We start from the raw sequence: 15785 nt of genomic DNA, 5'->3' as shown, positions 1-15785 counted from the left end.
AATATGAGCTTAATAATGAACAATGTAAATGGCAGAATGAAATTTAATTATCAAAGCGGCATCTTTCAGACCTTCCGTTACTTCCGATAGAGTTTTTTATGCAAAGTAATAACAACTGTATATATAAAAAAAAGAAGGTTATCAAGCAAAAGCCACAATGTCATATCTGGAATAATCAAGAGTAACTATTGAATGTTGGTAGCCAAAAGAGGCACGTAATTTTATGACGAAATATCACACAAAAAGATTATTTTGACAATTCATGAATAGGACAGAGATACACCCTAAACATGAAATGTAAGCTATATTTAAACACCTCAAGTTAATTTTGAAGCTTCATTTGTATTATTGTAACCATTTAGACAAGCTAAATCCTTTTTATTATTGTCCTTATTGATTTTATCCAGATTACCGTATCTAAAGAGCGATCAACAGAAAAACGGCTGATTTTAGACCAAAGTTTCACAAACTACATTTGCATGAACGTCATATATATATAAACCTTGACTTTTCTTTTTTTTTTTTTTTTTTTTTTTTCATTATCAATTAATACAATTAAATAACAAAAATGTCTGAAGAAACTTTCTCTGCTTATGTCTGTCATGCCAAGAGTAAGTTTACACTGATGCTTATATCACTTGCTGATAACTAACAATACAAATTATAGGCCAACCTCTTGAAAAATCCGAAGTCAACTTCTGTACTTGGGACGAAAACATGGTTCAAATGGATATCATCTGTTGTGGTGTCTGTGGTACTGATCTTCACACCATTGATGAAGGTTGGGGACCTACTGAATTCCCTTGTGTTGTCGGCCACGAAATCATTGGTAAAGTAACAAAGGTTGGCAGCAATGTAAAGAAGATCAAGGTCGGTGATCGTTGTGGTGTTGGATGTCAATCTGCCTCTTGTCACGAATGTGATTACTGTAAGAAGGGTATGGAGAACTTGTGTTCCGTTCACGCTGTCTGGTCTTTCAACGATAGATATGAAAACGCTACTAAAGATAAGACCTACGGTGGTTTTGCCGAAAAATGGAGAGGTCCTCAAGACTTTGTAGTCAAGATCCCTGATAACTTTTCTTCTGAGGTTGCTGCTTCCTTCCTCTGCGGTGGTGTCACCACATTCACTCCTTTGAAGCGTTATAATGTCAGCAAGGGTGACAAGGTCGCTGTCCTTGGTCTTGGTGGTCTCGGTCACTTTGGTGTTCAATGGGCTAAAGCCATGGGTGCTGAAGTCATTGCTTTTGATGTGATTCCTGATAAAGTGGAAGATGCCAAAAAGTTGGGTTGTGATGGTTATGTATTGATGCAAAAAGAAGAAGAAATTGAACCTCACCTCAACTCATTCACTCACATCTTGGCTACCAAGATCGTTAACAAGTGCTGGCCTACTTATTTGAACATGCTCAAGAAGAACGGTATCTTCATCTTGTGTGATATTCCTGAAGTTCCTTTGTCAGGATTGAGTGCTTTCACAATGGCTGGTAAGCAATTGACTATTGCTAGTTCCTTCATTGGTTCTCCCTCTGATATTCAAGAATGTCTTGACTTTGCCTCCGAACACAATGTCCGTACATGGGTCAATACTTTCCCTATGGAAAAAATTAATGAAGCCATCCAATTTGTTCGTGAAGCAAAGCCCCGTTACAGAGCTGTCGTCATGAACTAATCATTTTAATTACGCATTTTCATTTACTAATTTGTTACATTTTGATAACGTCAATAAATCTTCTAATTTCTTTTGTTCTCAAACAGTTTACAGTTCTATCTTTTTTTTTACCACAATCAATTCTCAATATACAACATAGCAAATGTGCTTCAGTAAATTCATTAAATTCTTTTAAAAAAAGGTAATTTGTAGCATAAAATTCGACTTTATTGACGTTTTTTTTATGATCATATACAAATAAAATAGTTGCGAATGAGAACTAAATTTTTCATTGTTTTTAGTCATATCATCTGGCTGTTGCACGATGATCGCAGCATATTTTTCTTCACAACACTCATCCTATAAGCACCTTTCAGGACTTTCGTCTGCACTTTCCATATTTGATTTCATCAATTGATTTGAATTTTTATCCAGTACAATGGTTTGAATCTATACAATAAATTAGTCACAGTATAAAATTATGTCTCATCTTGAACACACACCTGCTTAACAAAGAAATGAAGCACTCTATCAATAGTAAATACAATATATGCATCGATGCCAAATATATATCGTACATTCTCTTCAAACGTAGCTTGATCTAAATCGCCATCAATAAACCTTTCAATCATCCTCACTAGTGCATTATAATGGCCATTGGATAAATCAATGTCTAGATTAAATAATAATGCTGGTTATTAATATACTAAATAATAACTGCTTTGTATTGTTTACCATCAAATCTGTTAGAGTAAAGACTGAGATCTACTGCAGTCTTATTCAGTGTCTTTTTTAATCTTTCAGGATAATTGTCATTAATGTATTTTAGTTTGTAAAGTCGTTCATACAATATTTGAAATGTTCTAAAGAAACTATAGAACTGTACATTGCAAAAAAATTTGTCTTCATCCAATTTTCTCTCGATGATATCAAACTGTAATGACTTTGCAACTGAATCTTGTTCAGCATTTGTCTCTTTTACAGACGTCTGTGTCTCGCTTCCAGACTCATGTCCTGCTAATATTTGTTCCTCCGACAATTCCTCCGACGGTTCATCTGATTGTGTTTCTGAATCTGTTTCCTTAAATTGATTTTCAAATACATTTGGTTTAAAATGAAAAAATGCGGGTATAAATGTATATAGAAAATGACGAATTCTTTTCTGATCGTGCTTTGTGAAGCTATGTTGGCGTTGAAGGTAATATAATGTAAGATGAACCACATCCTTTAAAATAACAAAATCCGTTGGCTGAAATGTGAACTGTTTTTGCATCTCGACTTCTGCTATCATGGATTTCACGGACAATACTTTGCGATCATTTGATTTGAAGGAGTTGCATTGGTAATCGAGTGATTTGTAATAGTTTTTCAAGTCTTGCTCACGCCATTGCTTATTCCATTCTTTTTGTGCCTTCTTCCACTCGCTGTCTTTTTGCTTAAGTCGTGTCAAAAGTGTAGGTATCACCGCAGCTGGACTGGTATATATTAAATCAACAAGTTCTTCCCCTCTTTCTTTGCCATATATTTTTTTAATAATGCGCTCATAGATTGATATCGTTTCTCCACCAAGACCAGGTTCTAAACGAAAAGTATTCTTTTCCTCATCTGTCATTTTCTCAATCTTTTGAGCAATGGGTTCCAATAAAGCAATTACGTTTTGATTCGCGTCAATATTAACATCGAAATCATATCTAGAGTAAAAGAAATGAGGAAACTGATTTTTTTTTTAAAAAAAATACCTTTCTTCTTCATTACGATGCATAGCATCCTCATAAAAATTTCTTTTAGATCCAATAAATACACTATCATCTGTTGCCCATCTAGGATGAGATACGTAAATATCATTCAAAACCTCAAAACACAAAGCATCCCTTCCAGAACATGGCTGTGTTTGCCACTATGATAAACAATAAGCATCCCAAAATATGTAACACATATCATACAAGTACCTCTTTCGGAACAATGCGGTAACTAGGACTATCCTCTACTGCCTCGCAATCATTGAGGTCTGGCTTAACAGGAGGATGATGGGGTATCTCAACAGGCTTATCTTTAGGTTCATATTCGATAAGTTGTTGAAGGCTGTTTAAAGTATCTTGATCCAGGAAAGACCCAACTTGTTGTATTAATTGGTCAGCGTTAAGGATATGAAGGGTATAAAGATTGATAATTTTAAGAAATTCGTCATACGAAGGCTTATTACCGATGTGCTTCTTAATGCGATCAAACAGATCAATTTCTTCAGCAGAAACAGAAGGTCTTACAGGATCAAATGGTGGATCAGGCGGTTGCTCCTGTATTTGCTGCGTTTGCTGCATTTGTTGCTGTAGCTGTTGCTGCTGTTTTATCTTCTTAGTCATCTATCAATGGAGATTGTCAAGCAAAAAATGAAGGAGATAAATGATAATAGACGTCTTTACATATGTTTTTCTCTTTTTTGTATGAATTGAAGAAGCTTGAGTTTTCATAACGCGTTTGAAGCCTCGCGGTTCTTGTACTTCAGGTAAAAACTGCTTAAAGTCTTCCAACAAGTCATCATGGCCTGCAAATAAATATTGAATATTGGTATACACTTCGCGAATTGGCTTTAAATCCTTTTGGTAAGTGTGCAGAATGTCTAAAAATTGCTTGTAAACTTCAGGTTTTTGTGAAAAGCGCGTCTATAAAAGGTTTATGTATAATGATATGATTTACAATATATGGGTTTTCACCTTGATTCTGTTTACATAGCTGATGGCTTGATTAAATTCGACAGGAGGGCGTGCTTCATTGATTGAATATGGATTGGAAGTGATGATTTTCATTGGGTTTTCTTTAGAGCATTCAATATGATAACCAGCAGGTAAAAATGTATTGAACCCAGATACTAAAATAGGATGTCCCTTAAATAAATGTGAAACACGGTCAATGACACCAGGTGTATCAATACTGTCTGCTTGTGTAAGAGAAATTGATATGCACAGAACATAATTTTTCAACTTACGCTTGACTTTTGAAATCTTTCATAATATCCAAAAATTCGTTATATACGTTGGGTTGATCAGCAAAGCAACTTTTTACTTGATCAAGATAACCTAATGCATCTACTACATTCAAAGGTCTGTGGTTATTTGAGGGTGATAAAGAAGGTTGCTGTTGTTGTTGAGTGGCTGGGATACTGGAATAGCTGTCTTCGTACATAATCAGATTAGAAGGATGCGGTAAATAGTTTACTTCTACCATAGAAGAGGGATCCGAAAATGAAGACCTATATATAAATTAAGAATGGCGCAATCAGTAGGAAGAAGCGTTATATAAGTAATTATACCTCTGATCTGATATTGAGTTTACAGAGGAAAAGCTCTTAGATAAAGAACTTGTGGTGTCAGTTGTACTATTTACAGGTGCGGAAATTTTATTAGACATTTTGGCTTTGCTTTCAATTAAAGAAGAAAAAAGGACACTGAAATATCATCTATTTTCCCCTTTTACATAACCTGAGTTTTAAAATGTTATCAAACTTGTTTATGAGGAAAATTATTTGAAAAAGAAGAGATAATAAAAAGAGAGAAGAATAAGCCATGAGTAAGCATTATAGACGCATACGCATGCTTTATATAATACATTAAAGACACTGAATAAGATTTATCATCTTCTTCATATCAAGTATCATAATAGTCAAATGTGAAAGAAACAGACATTCTTTCATCGTAAAATTAAGGCATAGTCTTTTGAATAAATTATCTAGGCAATCACATTATTTAAATGTAGCCTTATATCACTCTTATTGATACATATAGCTTATATAACTTGTTGTAAATAAGTGAAAGATACCTTATTTACAGTACAAAAGCATTGATTTAATCAACAACTCATGTTTAATGATGAATAATATTGTTTTTACAAAGCCATAAGCAGACACAAAAGCTTTTTCTACTAAAAAATGATCACCCATAAAGTATGTTTTATTAAATGACACGACCAAATAAGAAATACATGTATAGGAGTATTGTTATTACTATTCAGATTTGACACTGTATACAATTTCAGCTTTACATGGATTTTAAACTTTGTTACTTACACTAATGTTCCACCTAACTTGCCTTTATTGTGCTTTACAATTGAAATAAAATTAACATGCTTATATTTACAAATACAACACAATAGCTACATAAACATTCAATTGTGGCGTATGCAGAATAAAATTACAGTCGAGGCTTTTCGTTGTTTAAACTTATTCTAGGCTGAGAAATAATTATATTACATAAATAGCTTCCGTAAAAGGTAAGTTTATTAAAGAAGAAGAGAAAGAGATAAAGCTCTATTTTTCTAATTGTGTGTATTAAATTATATATCTTAATGTATGAATTTAAAAGGATACAAAAAATCAAGCATGGATGTGGTTTAGTAAATCGCTCTATCGCTAAGACAAGTATATATTATACCAAGGTTTGTAACATAAACAAAACGATAAATGCATGACACATTTGTATTGTACATTAATGAAAATCACAAATGAGCGCTATGAGATGTTTACCTTAATCAATCCATTAGAATCTTAGTGGAAAACTTAATTATGCCTACACAAAAACAGTTACGCTTTTTACTTTTGATTTACCCCTCACATGAGCCTTCTAATAAGTATGCAGATCTCTTATACTAATCACATCTGTGTGAATAACTGAGTGGGATTTATCGAGATTTCATGGTTATGTTTATTGAGTTAAAACTTTAATTGGGTGTTCTAAACTATGAGATCAATGAGCGGGTGTTTTACTGAGTGTTTGATATAAATTTTAAGTAAGGAAGGCAGTTAAATATTCGTTATAAATAAAATACTGTTCCCCCTTTTTTTAAAACCGTGTTTATACTCTTCTATATATAGCATCCTTTCTTGCATACAAATATATAGGGAGAAAGGGGATGTAAAAAAGAAGTATTCATCATCCTTTCTTTCCTTTTTTTCTTCTTCTCTATTTCTTTTACTTCCATACAAATTCATTAAAGGAGCATATGAGGATATACACATACATAATATTACAGCTATCTTTCATTGCTCTTATAAGTGCAAACCAAGCGATTTATATAAAACGAGGTAAGAAAGAAATCGTATGCTATACAGCCTTGTATTTAAATCATATTATAAACTATAGCTGATGGAGCGGGTAAATTAATATAAACATAAATAAACAGGCGAAATAAATAGTTCAAATAGTGATACCAACATCTGCCTCACCTGTTAGCCAGCAGCAGCAGCAGCCCACACTTACTGCCACTGCTATTGTGACAGCGCCCAGTGCCTTGCCAAACACAGCATCCCTTTCAGTCTCCAATAATACACAAAGCAACAACACGCAGTCACTAAATAACGAAAACCCCTTTGTAGGCAAACCCACCTATGCCTCCTTCTCAAACGACATCCCACCCGCTTACCTTACATGGAAAAAACCCATTCCGAACCAGACTTTTCCTCCACTTTACAAAATTGGTGTATCTAATATGACATTCGAATGGACCGTCGACCCAAATATACTCAAAGTACAGCCTGCCAACTTGACTGTTGCTTTGGCTAACCCTCAAAAACAAACTTATACAGCAGCCATCGTTCCAGGCACAGCCACATCAGCACATTGGGACTTGGCTCATTTACCAGCTGGTTCGCCCTTGATGGTTGGGTATTATACTGTTTGGGTGTATGATCAACGTGGTCCTAAGGCTTATCCAAGTCCTGGTTGGCTTATGCCTGATTCTAGATTGGTTGTCGCCATGTATTCGACTGAAGCATATGTCGGTAGAACAGACTGTAAGCGTTTTCTATTTTATATATGTGTATATAAATCATTTTCATGATATAGCTATGTTTTGTCCTACATGTTACTTAGGAGGAGGAAAATCGTTTAAAGGAACTATGATGCCATTGTTCGCTGCTTTTGGTATAGCTGCTTTGACTTCCATCATCATGCTCTCATCTATTCTTGCGTAATACATTGCATACCATGGGTAGCTCTCAAAACCTAGAGTAGCGAGGAGAGGGGAATGCAACAATTCCTATATTTAGTACTGAAAAAGGTCCTTTTTTTTAATAAACAAGAACTTGCTCTCTCTCTCTTCTTTTTTTTTTTTTTTTTTTTTTTTTTCTTGGTTGATTTATAAATTCTACACATTGAAATAAACATACCAACTATCCATTTGATATGTATACTTGAGAGAAATCATAAGCAAGACAAGTGAGAGGCTTTGATAGAATAGATTTAATAATAAAAAGACAGATGTTGATTTAAAAAAAAAAGCATTTATCAAAAGAAAACGCCAAGATAGAGTCCACTTTAGCATCCTCACTGAATTTTAAAAATGAACAAAAGGGATCTACGAAAGAGCGGGAATTTCAATTATGAACCATCAAAATTTTGGTTCCTGTAAAATAACTATAAATAGTGTTTTCTTTTCTTTTTAATTTACTTTTTAGCAATTTCTCTATTCTTCTTTAATAAAATATGAAAGCACTTATTCTTGTCGGAGGTAGGTTATATTCGATACAGCACAAAACAGGTCCTAACATTCAATAATAGGTTTCGGTACACGTCTTAGACCTCTTACGCTTACATTGCCTAAGCCTCTTGTCGAATTTGCTAATAAGCCTATGATTCTTCATCAAATTGAAAACTTGGCAAAGGTAGGATGTTGACTATTCAACAAAAAAATAAAATCTAATCAATGTTTTGTCGGCATAGGCTGGAGTAACGGATATCGTACTAGCTGTCAATTATCGCCCAGAGATTATGGTAGCCGCTTTAAAAGAATATGAAGAAGAATACAATGTTCGAATCACTTTCTCTGTCGAAACTGAGCCTCTTGGTACAGCAGGCCCACTGGCTTTAGCTAGAGACATCCTTGCCAAGGATGACTCGCCTTTTTTCGTGCTTAATAGTGATGTGATTTGTGATTACCCTTTTGAACAATTGCGTGATTTTCATTTAGCGCATGGGGCGGAAGGTACAATTGCTGTTACCAAAGTAGATGATCCTTCTAAATATGGTGTGGTCGTCAACAAATCAAACTCTTCCTTGATTGAACGATTTGTGGAAAAACCAAAGGAATTTATCTCAAACAAGATTAATGCTGGTATGTACATTTTATCTCCGGCAGTCCTTGATCGAATTGAGGTGAGTAAAAAGAGAGGGCAGAAAGAGAAACATAATATTGATAGACTCTGGGTATAGTTGAAACCTACTTCCATTGAAAAAGAAGTGTTTCCGTTTATTGCTCAGGAAGGCCAACTGCACACATTCGACCTTGAAGGCTTCTGGATGGATGTTGGCCAACCCAAAGATTTCTTGGCTGGTACTTGTCTTTATTTGTCTCATTTGGCCAAGAAAGAGCCCGAGTCCTTGGCTGACCAGGAGTATGTTCATAAGGGCAACGTACTCGTTCATCCAACAGCAAAGATTGGTAAAGAATGTCGTATTGGCCCTAATGTTGTCATTGGCCCCAACGTTATTATTGGAGACGGTGTTCGTCTTCAACGTTGTGTCATTTTGGAAGGTGTGCAAATCAAAGACTTTGCCTGGGTCAATTCAAGCATCATTGGCTGGCATTCCTCTGTCGGACGCTGGTCTCGTATTGAAGGGTGCTCTGTCTTGGGAGATGATGTTACTGTAGATGACGAAATTTATATCAATGGTGGTTCTATCTTGCCTCATAAAGGCATCTCTTCTAACATTACTGAACCTCGAATTATTATGTAATTACATTTCATTTTTTTTAATATACTCGGTTTTGCTCCTCTTCCTCTCACGTACATCTCAATCATTCTAAAGAAGAATAAATAAACACGCATATAGAAATATATTAGTTCTTGAAACAAATAGTTATAAACTGGGGTAACCAAAAATGAATCATATCTTTCTATTACTTTCTTTTTAGTTCCGTATATTTTGAAAGAAAAAAGTAACCAGATCTTTTGTTTTAAGCTGAAATGATTGGAGTAGAATAAAACAAAGGGGGGAGGGACGCTTTCATTTTTTACTAAACTCCTCCTTACTCTTTTTTTCTGTTTTGACATGCTCAGTTGACTTGTAAATCAAACCAAATCATTTAAACTTTACAAACATTCAATAACAAATAATAAAATTCTATATTTGAAAAACGCTTTTTATTTTTTTATTTGTATGATTGTGGATGAATACTGTATTGTGATTGCACAGGTTGAGATTGTGACTGAGAGTGAGGTTGGATTGGACTGTGTGTATCTTGCGAAGGCTGAGATTCAGATGGTCTTGGAAGCATATTAGTGTTGGGTGCTTTAGCAAAGTATGCTTGTATGGTTTGAGATTGAGGCGGTGGAGCGCGAGGTTTAACGGCCTGAAACGTGTTATACATAGGCTGGGAACCTGATGGGATTGGCGATGCTTTCCCTTCAGGTGTGCTACTGAACTTTAATTGCATAGGCTGAGGTTCTGATGATCCTGAAGATTGACTTGTACTAGGATGTTTATCGGACTGTAGCTGTACAGATTGAGATTGAGACAGCCCTGAATGTTGATGTACGCTAGACGGAGCAGAAAATTGCGATGGTACAGATTTTGATTGGAAGTCTCCTGAAGATTGGTCCGTGCTAGATGGACTATTAAATCGTAATGGTTGAGATGAAGGTTGACTCATGATAGGTTGGCCATTGAAATGTAATTGTATATGCTGAGATCCTGATGGACCTGGGGATTGGTTTATACCAGGTAAATTACTATATATTGGGTGTGTAAGCTGTATATGCTGCGACTGTGAGCTTGATGGCCCTAATGATTGATTTATTGTAGATGGACTGTTGTACTGCTGTTGTGCAGGTTGTGGCAATTGAGATGGATGTTGGGATTGAGATCCTGATGGGCCTGGAGATTGATTTATTTTAGGCTGGTTACTATATTGTAATTGCATAGGTTGAGATTGAGGCGAAGACCCAGAGGCTGCTATAGATTGGTTTATACTAGGTGGACCATTATATTGTATAGGCTGTTGCTGGGATGGAGAATGAGACTGGAGCCCCGATTGCCCTAAAGGTTGATTCATAGCGGGTGAATTACTAAGACATGATTGCATAGGTTGAGGCTGAGGTGATGCATGAGATTGAGCTATGTTATGAGAGTCATGTGGTACTGAAGATTGATCTATGCTATGCATATTACTTGATGGCAGTTGTTGATTTTGATTAGACTGCGTTTGCACATATTTTTTTTCCATAAACATGTATTCTCTAGTTCCCATGCTGATTAGCAAAGGCTCATTGTAATTCTTCCAAAGCTCAAACTGTGTGAGTGCGCCTTCAATTGATTTTTCAAAGATTTCATACTTGGTTCGTGAATACGCTGAGAGTGCTTCTAAAGGAGTGCCTGTGCTTTGCAAATGTTGTTGTTCACGATTAATTGCAGTTTCAACCTCAATGCGCAGGTTATTTACTAAATGAGCAATACCTCTCTTGATGTTGGCTTCATAAAAATCTTTAGGTACACGTTCTTTGCCACAAACAATCAAATAGTCTTGCACAAGTCGACAGTGCCGTTCGAAAATAGTACGCAAAGCCAAGTTCATTTGTTCTAAGAAAGCCGCGCTTACTTTTGGGATTAGAGTTTCATTAGGATTACTTGTTTGTGCTGGAGGCAAAGGCATTGATTCTGTCATCCTCATACGTTTTGTAGCAGAAGAATTTTGAGATCTCTGATTTGTACCTTTTTTGGATCGTTGAACAGTGCTCTTTTTAAATTTTAAGGTTGAGAGTTGCTCAGGCATATTCAAAGCGCCTTCTACCACAATCTCATTGGGACCACCTTCAGTATTTGTTCCTTCTTCGCCTGTGATTTCGTTCACTTCTTCATCTTCACTTTCTATAAATGCATATTCATCATCTTCATCTTTTCTAATCTCTTTTGATTTTGATTTTTTCTGCCTTCCAGAATCAGCGTCACCGTAAAGTTTTTCACTATAGGACTACACGATATAGAAAAACAGTTTAGATATTAATCAGTCTCAATCAAAATAAGATATTACCACTTGAGCACGCTTACGTGCACCTCTTCCTAAGTTCATATCATGCAACTTCTTTTCAGCTTTCTTTCTTTCAACCTCTTCTTGTTTGCTCTGCAAAAACTTTTCCCAGAAATCAGCCTGTGCCGCTTCATCTGCTGCGGTCTCTGTCAACTCTTCTGAGGTACCATCCGTTTTCCACACTTTAGCATAAGCAAAGCTCAATCCACCCTTTTGGTCTTGAGCCTCTGCAATGTCCTTTTCTTTCTGTGCCTCTGCCACAGCCTTGTACTGATCACGGTCCAAGAGACGATCAATAGCAGCTGAATCATATGATATATCAGCCGAATCATCGTTATCAAAAAGAGCCTGTGCACCAAATCTCAGAATGGATTCAATATCCTCAATTGTATCTTCTTCTGACGACATTTTTTCCACCACAACATGCTCAAGAGCCATCTTTTTTCTACCGATCTGCAAGATACGTTCCTCTACCGAAAGTCTTGTCATGAATCTATAAATCAAGACCATCTTGGTTTGCCCGATACGATGGGCACGGCCAATGGCTTGTAAATCTGCATAGGGATTAAAATCAGAATCCCAGATGATGACTGTGTCAGCCGTGGCCAAATTGATGCCGACACCGCCTGCACGGGTAGAGAGCAAAAAGACATCCAGCTTTGAATTAGGTGCGTTAAAGGCATCAATATTTCGTACACGCTCTCGCTCACTGTCCGAACCATCCAGACGGGCAAAGCCGATATCTTCATAAGTCAAGTAATCATCAAGCACATCTAGTGCGCGCGTCATTGTGGAGAAGATCAATACACGATGACCTTGAGATCTGAGCTTAGGAAGCATCTGATGAAAAAACTTGAGCTTTTCACAAGCATCAATCATGGCTCGTTGTGTGGCCTCTGCGGTCGGCTGATGTGTCTCAACTCCATCAATCAGATAAGGATGGTTCAAAGTCTTGCGAAGGTTCATAAAGATGGAGGTTAATCCCTTGGAGCGTTTATAAGTTGTTGTGCCCAGAATGCTTTCAATGTCTCGACTTAAACAAGATTTGTAAACTTCCTTTTGGAGTGGTGTCATAGAGAGTGGCACGATAATTTCGTGCTTTGGTGGTAATGTCTTTAATATTTCTTCTTTTGTTCGTCTCAGGAAATAGGGTCGCAATCGACTATGTAACTCTTCTACCTGCTCCCGTGTCATGTCTTCATAATCTTCTGCTTGTGTACCGTGGAAATCCTCAGGCCGAATAAAGTTCATAATATTGAATAGTTCTTTAAGGTTGTTTTGAAGTGGTGTACCTGTTAATAGAATGGATTGATCCTTATTAAAGCGATTAAGTGCTTTAAATAGTTGGGATTCATCGTTTTTCAATCGCTGAGATTCATCTACAATCATGACAGGCCAAAAAATGTTTTGCAACTTGGTGGATTCCTGAATAGACTCATAAGTTGCTACAACCGCATGGCATTTCAGGTTCATGTGCTTATCAAATATTTCATTGTCCAAAGCCAATTTACGACTGGCGCCTAGCCCAAAGAAGGGAACGACAGACATATCAGGCGCCCATTTCTGAAATTCACGAATCCAGTTGGTGGCAGTACTGTTAGGGACTACGATAATGAATGGATAGATGCTGTATTTTCTAAAGAGAACATAAAGAAAGGAAATAACTTGGATTGTTTTACCCAACCCCATATCATCTGCCAAAATACAAGGTTGTTGCTTTTCCCACTGAAATAAGAGCCAACTATAATAAATGAGTACAAGTTCACTTTTTTTTTTTTTTTTTTTTTTTTTTTTTTTTTTTTTTTTTTTTTTTTTTTACTTTAAAGCTTCCAATTGGTGTTGCATCAAAACACCACCTTCAATATATCGAGGTTGCGCCTTCAATTCGTGAGATTCATACTTTTCAGCGTTTGCTAGGCGTCGGATATCAGCAATCAACTGTTTCATCTTTTGAGGTGGTTTCACTTTAGTTGCACGGATATATCTTTCCAAAGCTAACTTATAAGCGACATACAGCTCAGGCTCATCTTCTGCAGGAGGCTCATCCCAAATAGCTAAAAGAAATACATTAGTTATTTTTAAATGAAAGAAAAAAAAAAAAGAATACCATCGCCATAGTCTGTATCTTTAAATACAGCAAATACACGTTTCACTTGTTGCTTATTTTTATCTTTCCATTCAACGTTCAATATTCGTTCAATCATTGTCCATTCTATGGGAAAGTAACGTCCCTTCTTTGGTTCACTGTCCCCATCATCGCGCTTCTTTTTGTAATAAGCATATAATGTTGTATAAAGAGCCTGGACCCATGAAGCAGAAACCCAGTTTACATGTCGAAATGATTCGTCTTTCCACTTGATCAACAGTTCTTCGAGATTTTCAGAATTCTTCCGTTGAGCCAAAATGGACTGCGGCTGACGATCTTTAAAAGTTGCGCAGTCATGACAATCGCCTTCTTCATAGAGGTCGTTGTTTATACAACGAGGATGATAGGGTCTAAAACATGATTTGCAACGGAAAAGGACCTTATTATTTGTTTTATCAATGATCTTTTGGCATCCAACACAATCAAACGTCTTATTTTTACACTTGACACATGTGTAATGACCAGTCTGAGTATCAAAACAATGATCATTTAAAGCAGGCAAACAGTTGTTGTGACAGGACAAAGAACAGGTCTGACAGAGCAAAAGACGCGTTCTTTGACGCGTTGGACCGCAAGAGACTTCTAAAGTATCATTTCTTGAGCCATTGGGGTAGCCTGTTTTATAACATCGAAAGCAATGAATGGAGTGGCGTTTGATAAAATCGTCAGAATAGAAAGGGACCTTGCGGTATTTTTCTTTCCGGTCCTTTTTGGTGTTGAGTTTGGTGTGAAATTCCTGTTGGTAAGATTTTGGCATCGTCTGAATTCGTCCGCTGCGTGTTGTGGTAAAAGAAGAAGGCTGCTGGTCGTCGTCGCTATCGTCACTTTCAGAACTGGATGTTTCGTCAGATGAGGAATCAGATCTTTTAGTGAGTCGCTTTGATCGTCTTCGATCATTATCCACAGTAGATTGTTTAAATCTATCCAATTCAAAATCTTCAACAAGTTTATGACATATTTTTTGTAATTGACAAGCAGGTATCTTTAGGCGTAAAAAGTTAATGATTGAGCTGTTATATTTTATTTATACACATACACTAGCTGTTTCATTATTCAAAAACTGTACACAATAAGAGATTTTTCCAGTGGCAGACATTTCACGTTTTATAATACGCTTAATCGAACTTCTAAATTGCCACCTTTTTAAAGGTATCTTTCTAATTGGCTTATATGTAGCGAATAATTCCTTATAAAAGAGTGAGTAGGTAGTAAGTCAAGTGGTTTATTTTACTACTTTTTTGGATATCTTTTTATGACTTTCCATCTATGACTACAAATAAAAAAAGAATATGAAAAAAATTAAAAAAAGTAAGGACAATGCGCAAAACAAAAAAAAAATTGTACTCTAGTCACAAGATTATTGAAATAAGGAACAATTTCTATAAAAGATTTTTATTTTTTATTTTTGATACGGTTCAGGGAGTGAGCAAGTGTGGGTGAGAGTGAGTGAGAGAATGAGAGAGAGATTGTGTGTGTGTGCGTGTGCGTATAAAGAAAGGTTTTATAAGATTAAATTGATTGGTTGGCTTTAATAAAGAAAAGAGTGCTTTTTTATTTGGGAATTGTAAATGATCCGGAACAAATAAGGATAAAGAGGGGAGAAGGGAGAAAGGGGAAAAAAAAAGATATTCTATTCATAAAGAAAAAAAGAAAATAAATATTTAAGGAGCTTTGTTATTTTTAATCTTTCTTTTTTTCTTTCTTTCTACACAAGAGGATGCAAGACGATTCACGTATAGACTTGATTTACTTAATCAATTCATCTTCATCACCGCCGTCAGAAGATAGCATTACGCATTTATTACAGAGTAGATTTAAGCGAAATCAGCCTTATACTCGACTAGGATACTCCACTTTGATTGTAGTTAATCCTTACCAGCCATTGGAAATATTAAATGATGTTACATTAAATACATATGCTGATATTGGTTACAGAAATATTGTTGAAAACAAACCATTTATGCAGCCTCATGTA

The 15785-nt window shown here is 36.0% G+C and overlaps 5 protein-coding genes across 5 annotated transcripts; 3 read left to right on the top strand and 2 right to left on the bottom strand.

The window, feature by feature from the left end:
• Positions 1-568: 568 nt before the first annotated feature.
• RO3G_10156 (NAD- and Zn-dependent alcohol dehydrogenase) lies at positions 569-1671 on the top strand (the record flags this gene model as incomplete). The annotated part of the gene is made up of 2 exons (XM_067664741.1): positions 569-611; positions 668-1671. 2 exons carry the CDS (start codon positions 569-571, stop codon positions 1669-1671), a joined length of 1047 nt encoding a protein of 348 aa, XP_067520842.1.
• A 339-nt stretch (positions 1672-2010) lies between these two features.
• Positions 2011-5055, bottom strand: RO3G_10155 (uncharacterized protein; the record flags this gene model as incomplete). Its single annotated transcript, XM_067664740.1, has 9 exons — positions 2011-2100; positions 2229-2323; positions 2386-3341; positions 3390-3547; positions 3600-4010; positions 4071-4310; positions 4362-4578; positions 4634-4897; positions 4958-5055. The coding sequence occupies 9 exons, from the start codon at positions 5053-5055 to the stop codon at positions 2011-2013; spliced, it is 2529 nt and encodes an 842-aa protein (XP_067520841.1).
• A 1587-nt stretch (positions 5056-6642) lies between these two features.
• Positions 6643-7612, top strand: RO3G_10154 (uncharacterized protein; the record flags this gene model as incomplete). The annotated part of the gene is made up of 3 exons (XM_067664739.1): positions 6643-6724; positions 6845-7432; positions 7485-7612. The coding sequence occupies 3 exons, from the start codon at positions 6643-6645 to the stop codon at positions 7610-7612; spliced, it is 798 nt and encodes a 265-aa protein (XP_067520840.1).
• Positions 7613-8123: 511 nt separating this feature from the next.
• On the top strand, positions 8124-9374 carry RO3G_10153 (mannose-1-phosphate guanyltransferase; the record flags this gene model as incomplete). Its single annotated transcript, XM_067664738.1, has 4 exons — positions 8124-8148; positions 8199-8302; positions 8361-8792; positions 8850-9374. The coding sequence occupies 4 exons, from the start codon at positions 8124-8126 to the stop codon at positions 9372-9374; spliced, it is 1086 nt and encodes a 361-aa protein (XP_067520839.1).
• Positions 9375-10966: 1592 nt separating this feature from the next.
• Positions 10967-14906, bottom strand: RO3G_10152 (uncharacterized protein; the record flags this gene model as incomplete). Its single annotated transcript, XM_067664737.1, has 7 exons — positions 10967-11017; positions 11080-11607; positions 11668-13268; positions 13344-13405; positions 13484-13718; positions 13772-14792; positions 14877-14906. 7 exons carry the CDS (start codon positions 14904-14906, stop codon positions 10967-10969), a joined length of 3528 nt encoding a protein of 1175 aa, XP_067520838.1.
• Positions 14907-15785: the final 879 nt, after the last annotated feature.

This window comes from Rhizopus delemar, genomic scaffold (genome assembly GCF_000149305.1).
Source record: "Rhizopus delemar RA 99-880 supercont3.7 genomic scaffold, whole genome shotgun sequence".
NCBI lineage: Eukaryota > Fungi > Mucoromycota > Mucoromycetes > Mucorales > Rhizopodaceae > Rhizopus > Rhizopus delemar.
The sequence above is the reverse complement of the archived record's forward strand: the minus strand, read 5'-3'. Positions and strand labels throughout refer to the sequence as shown.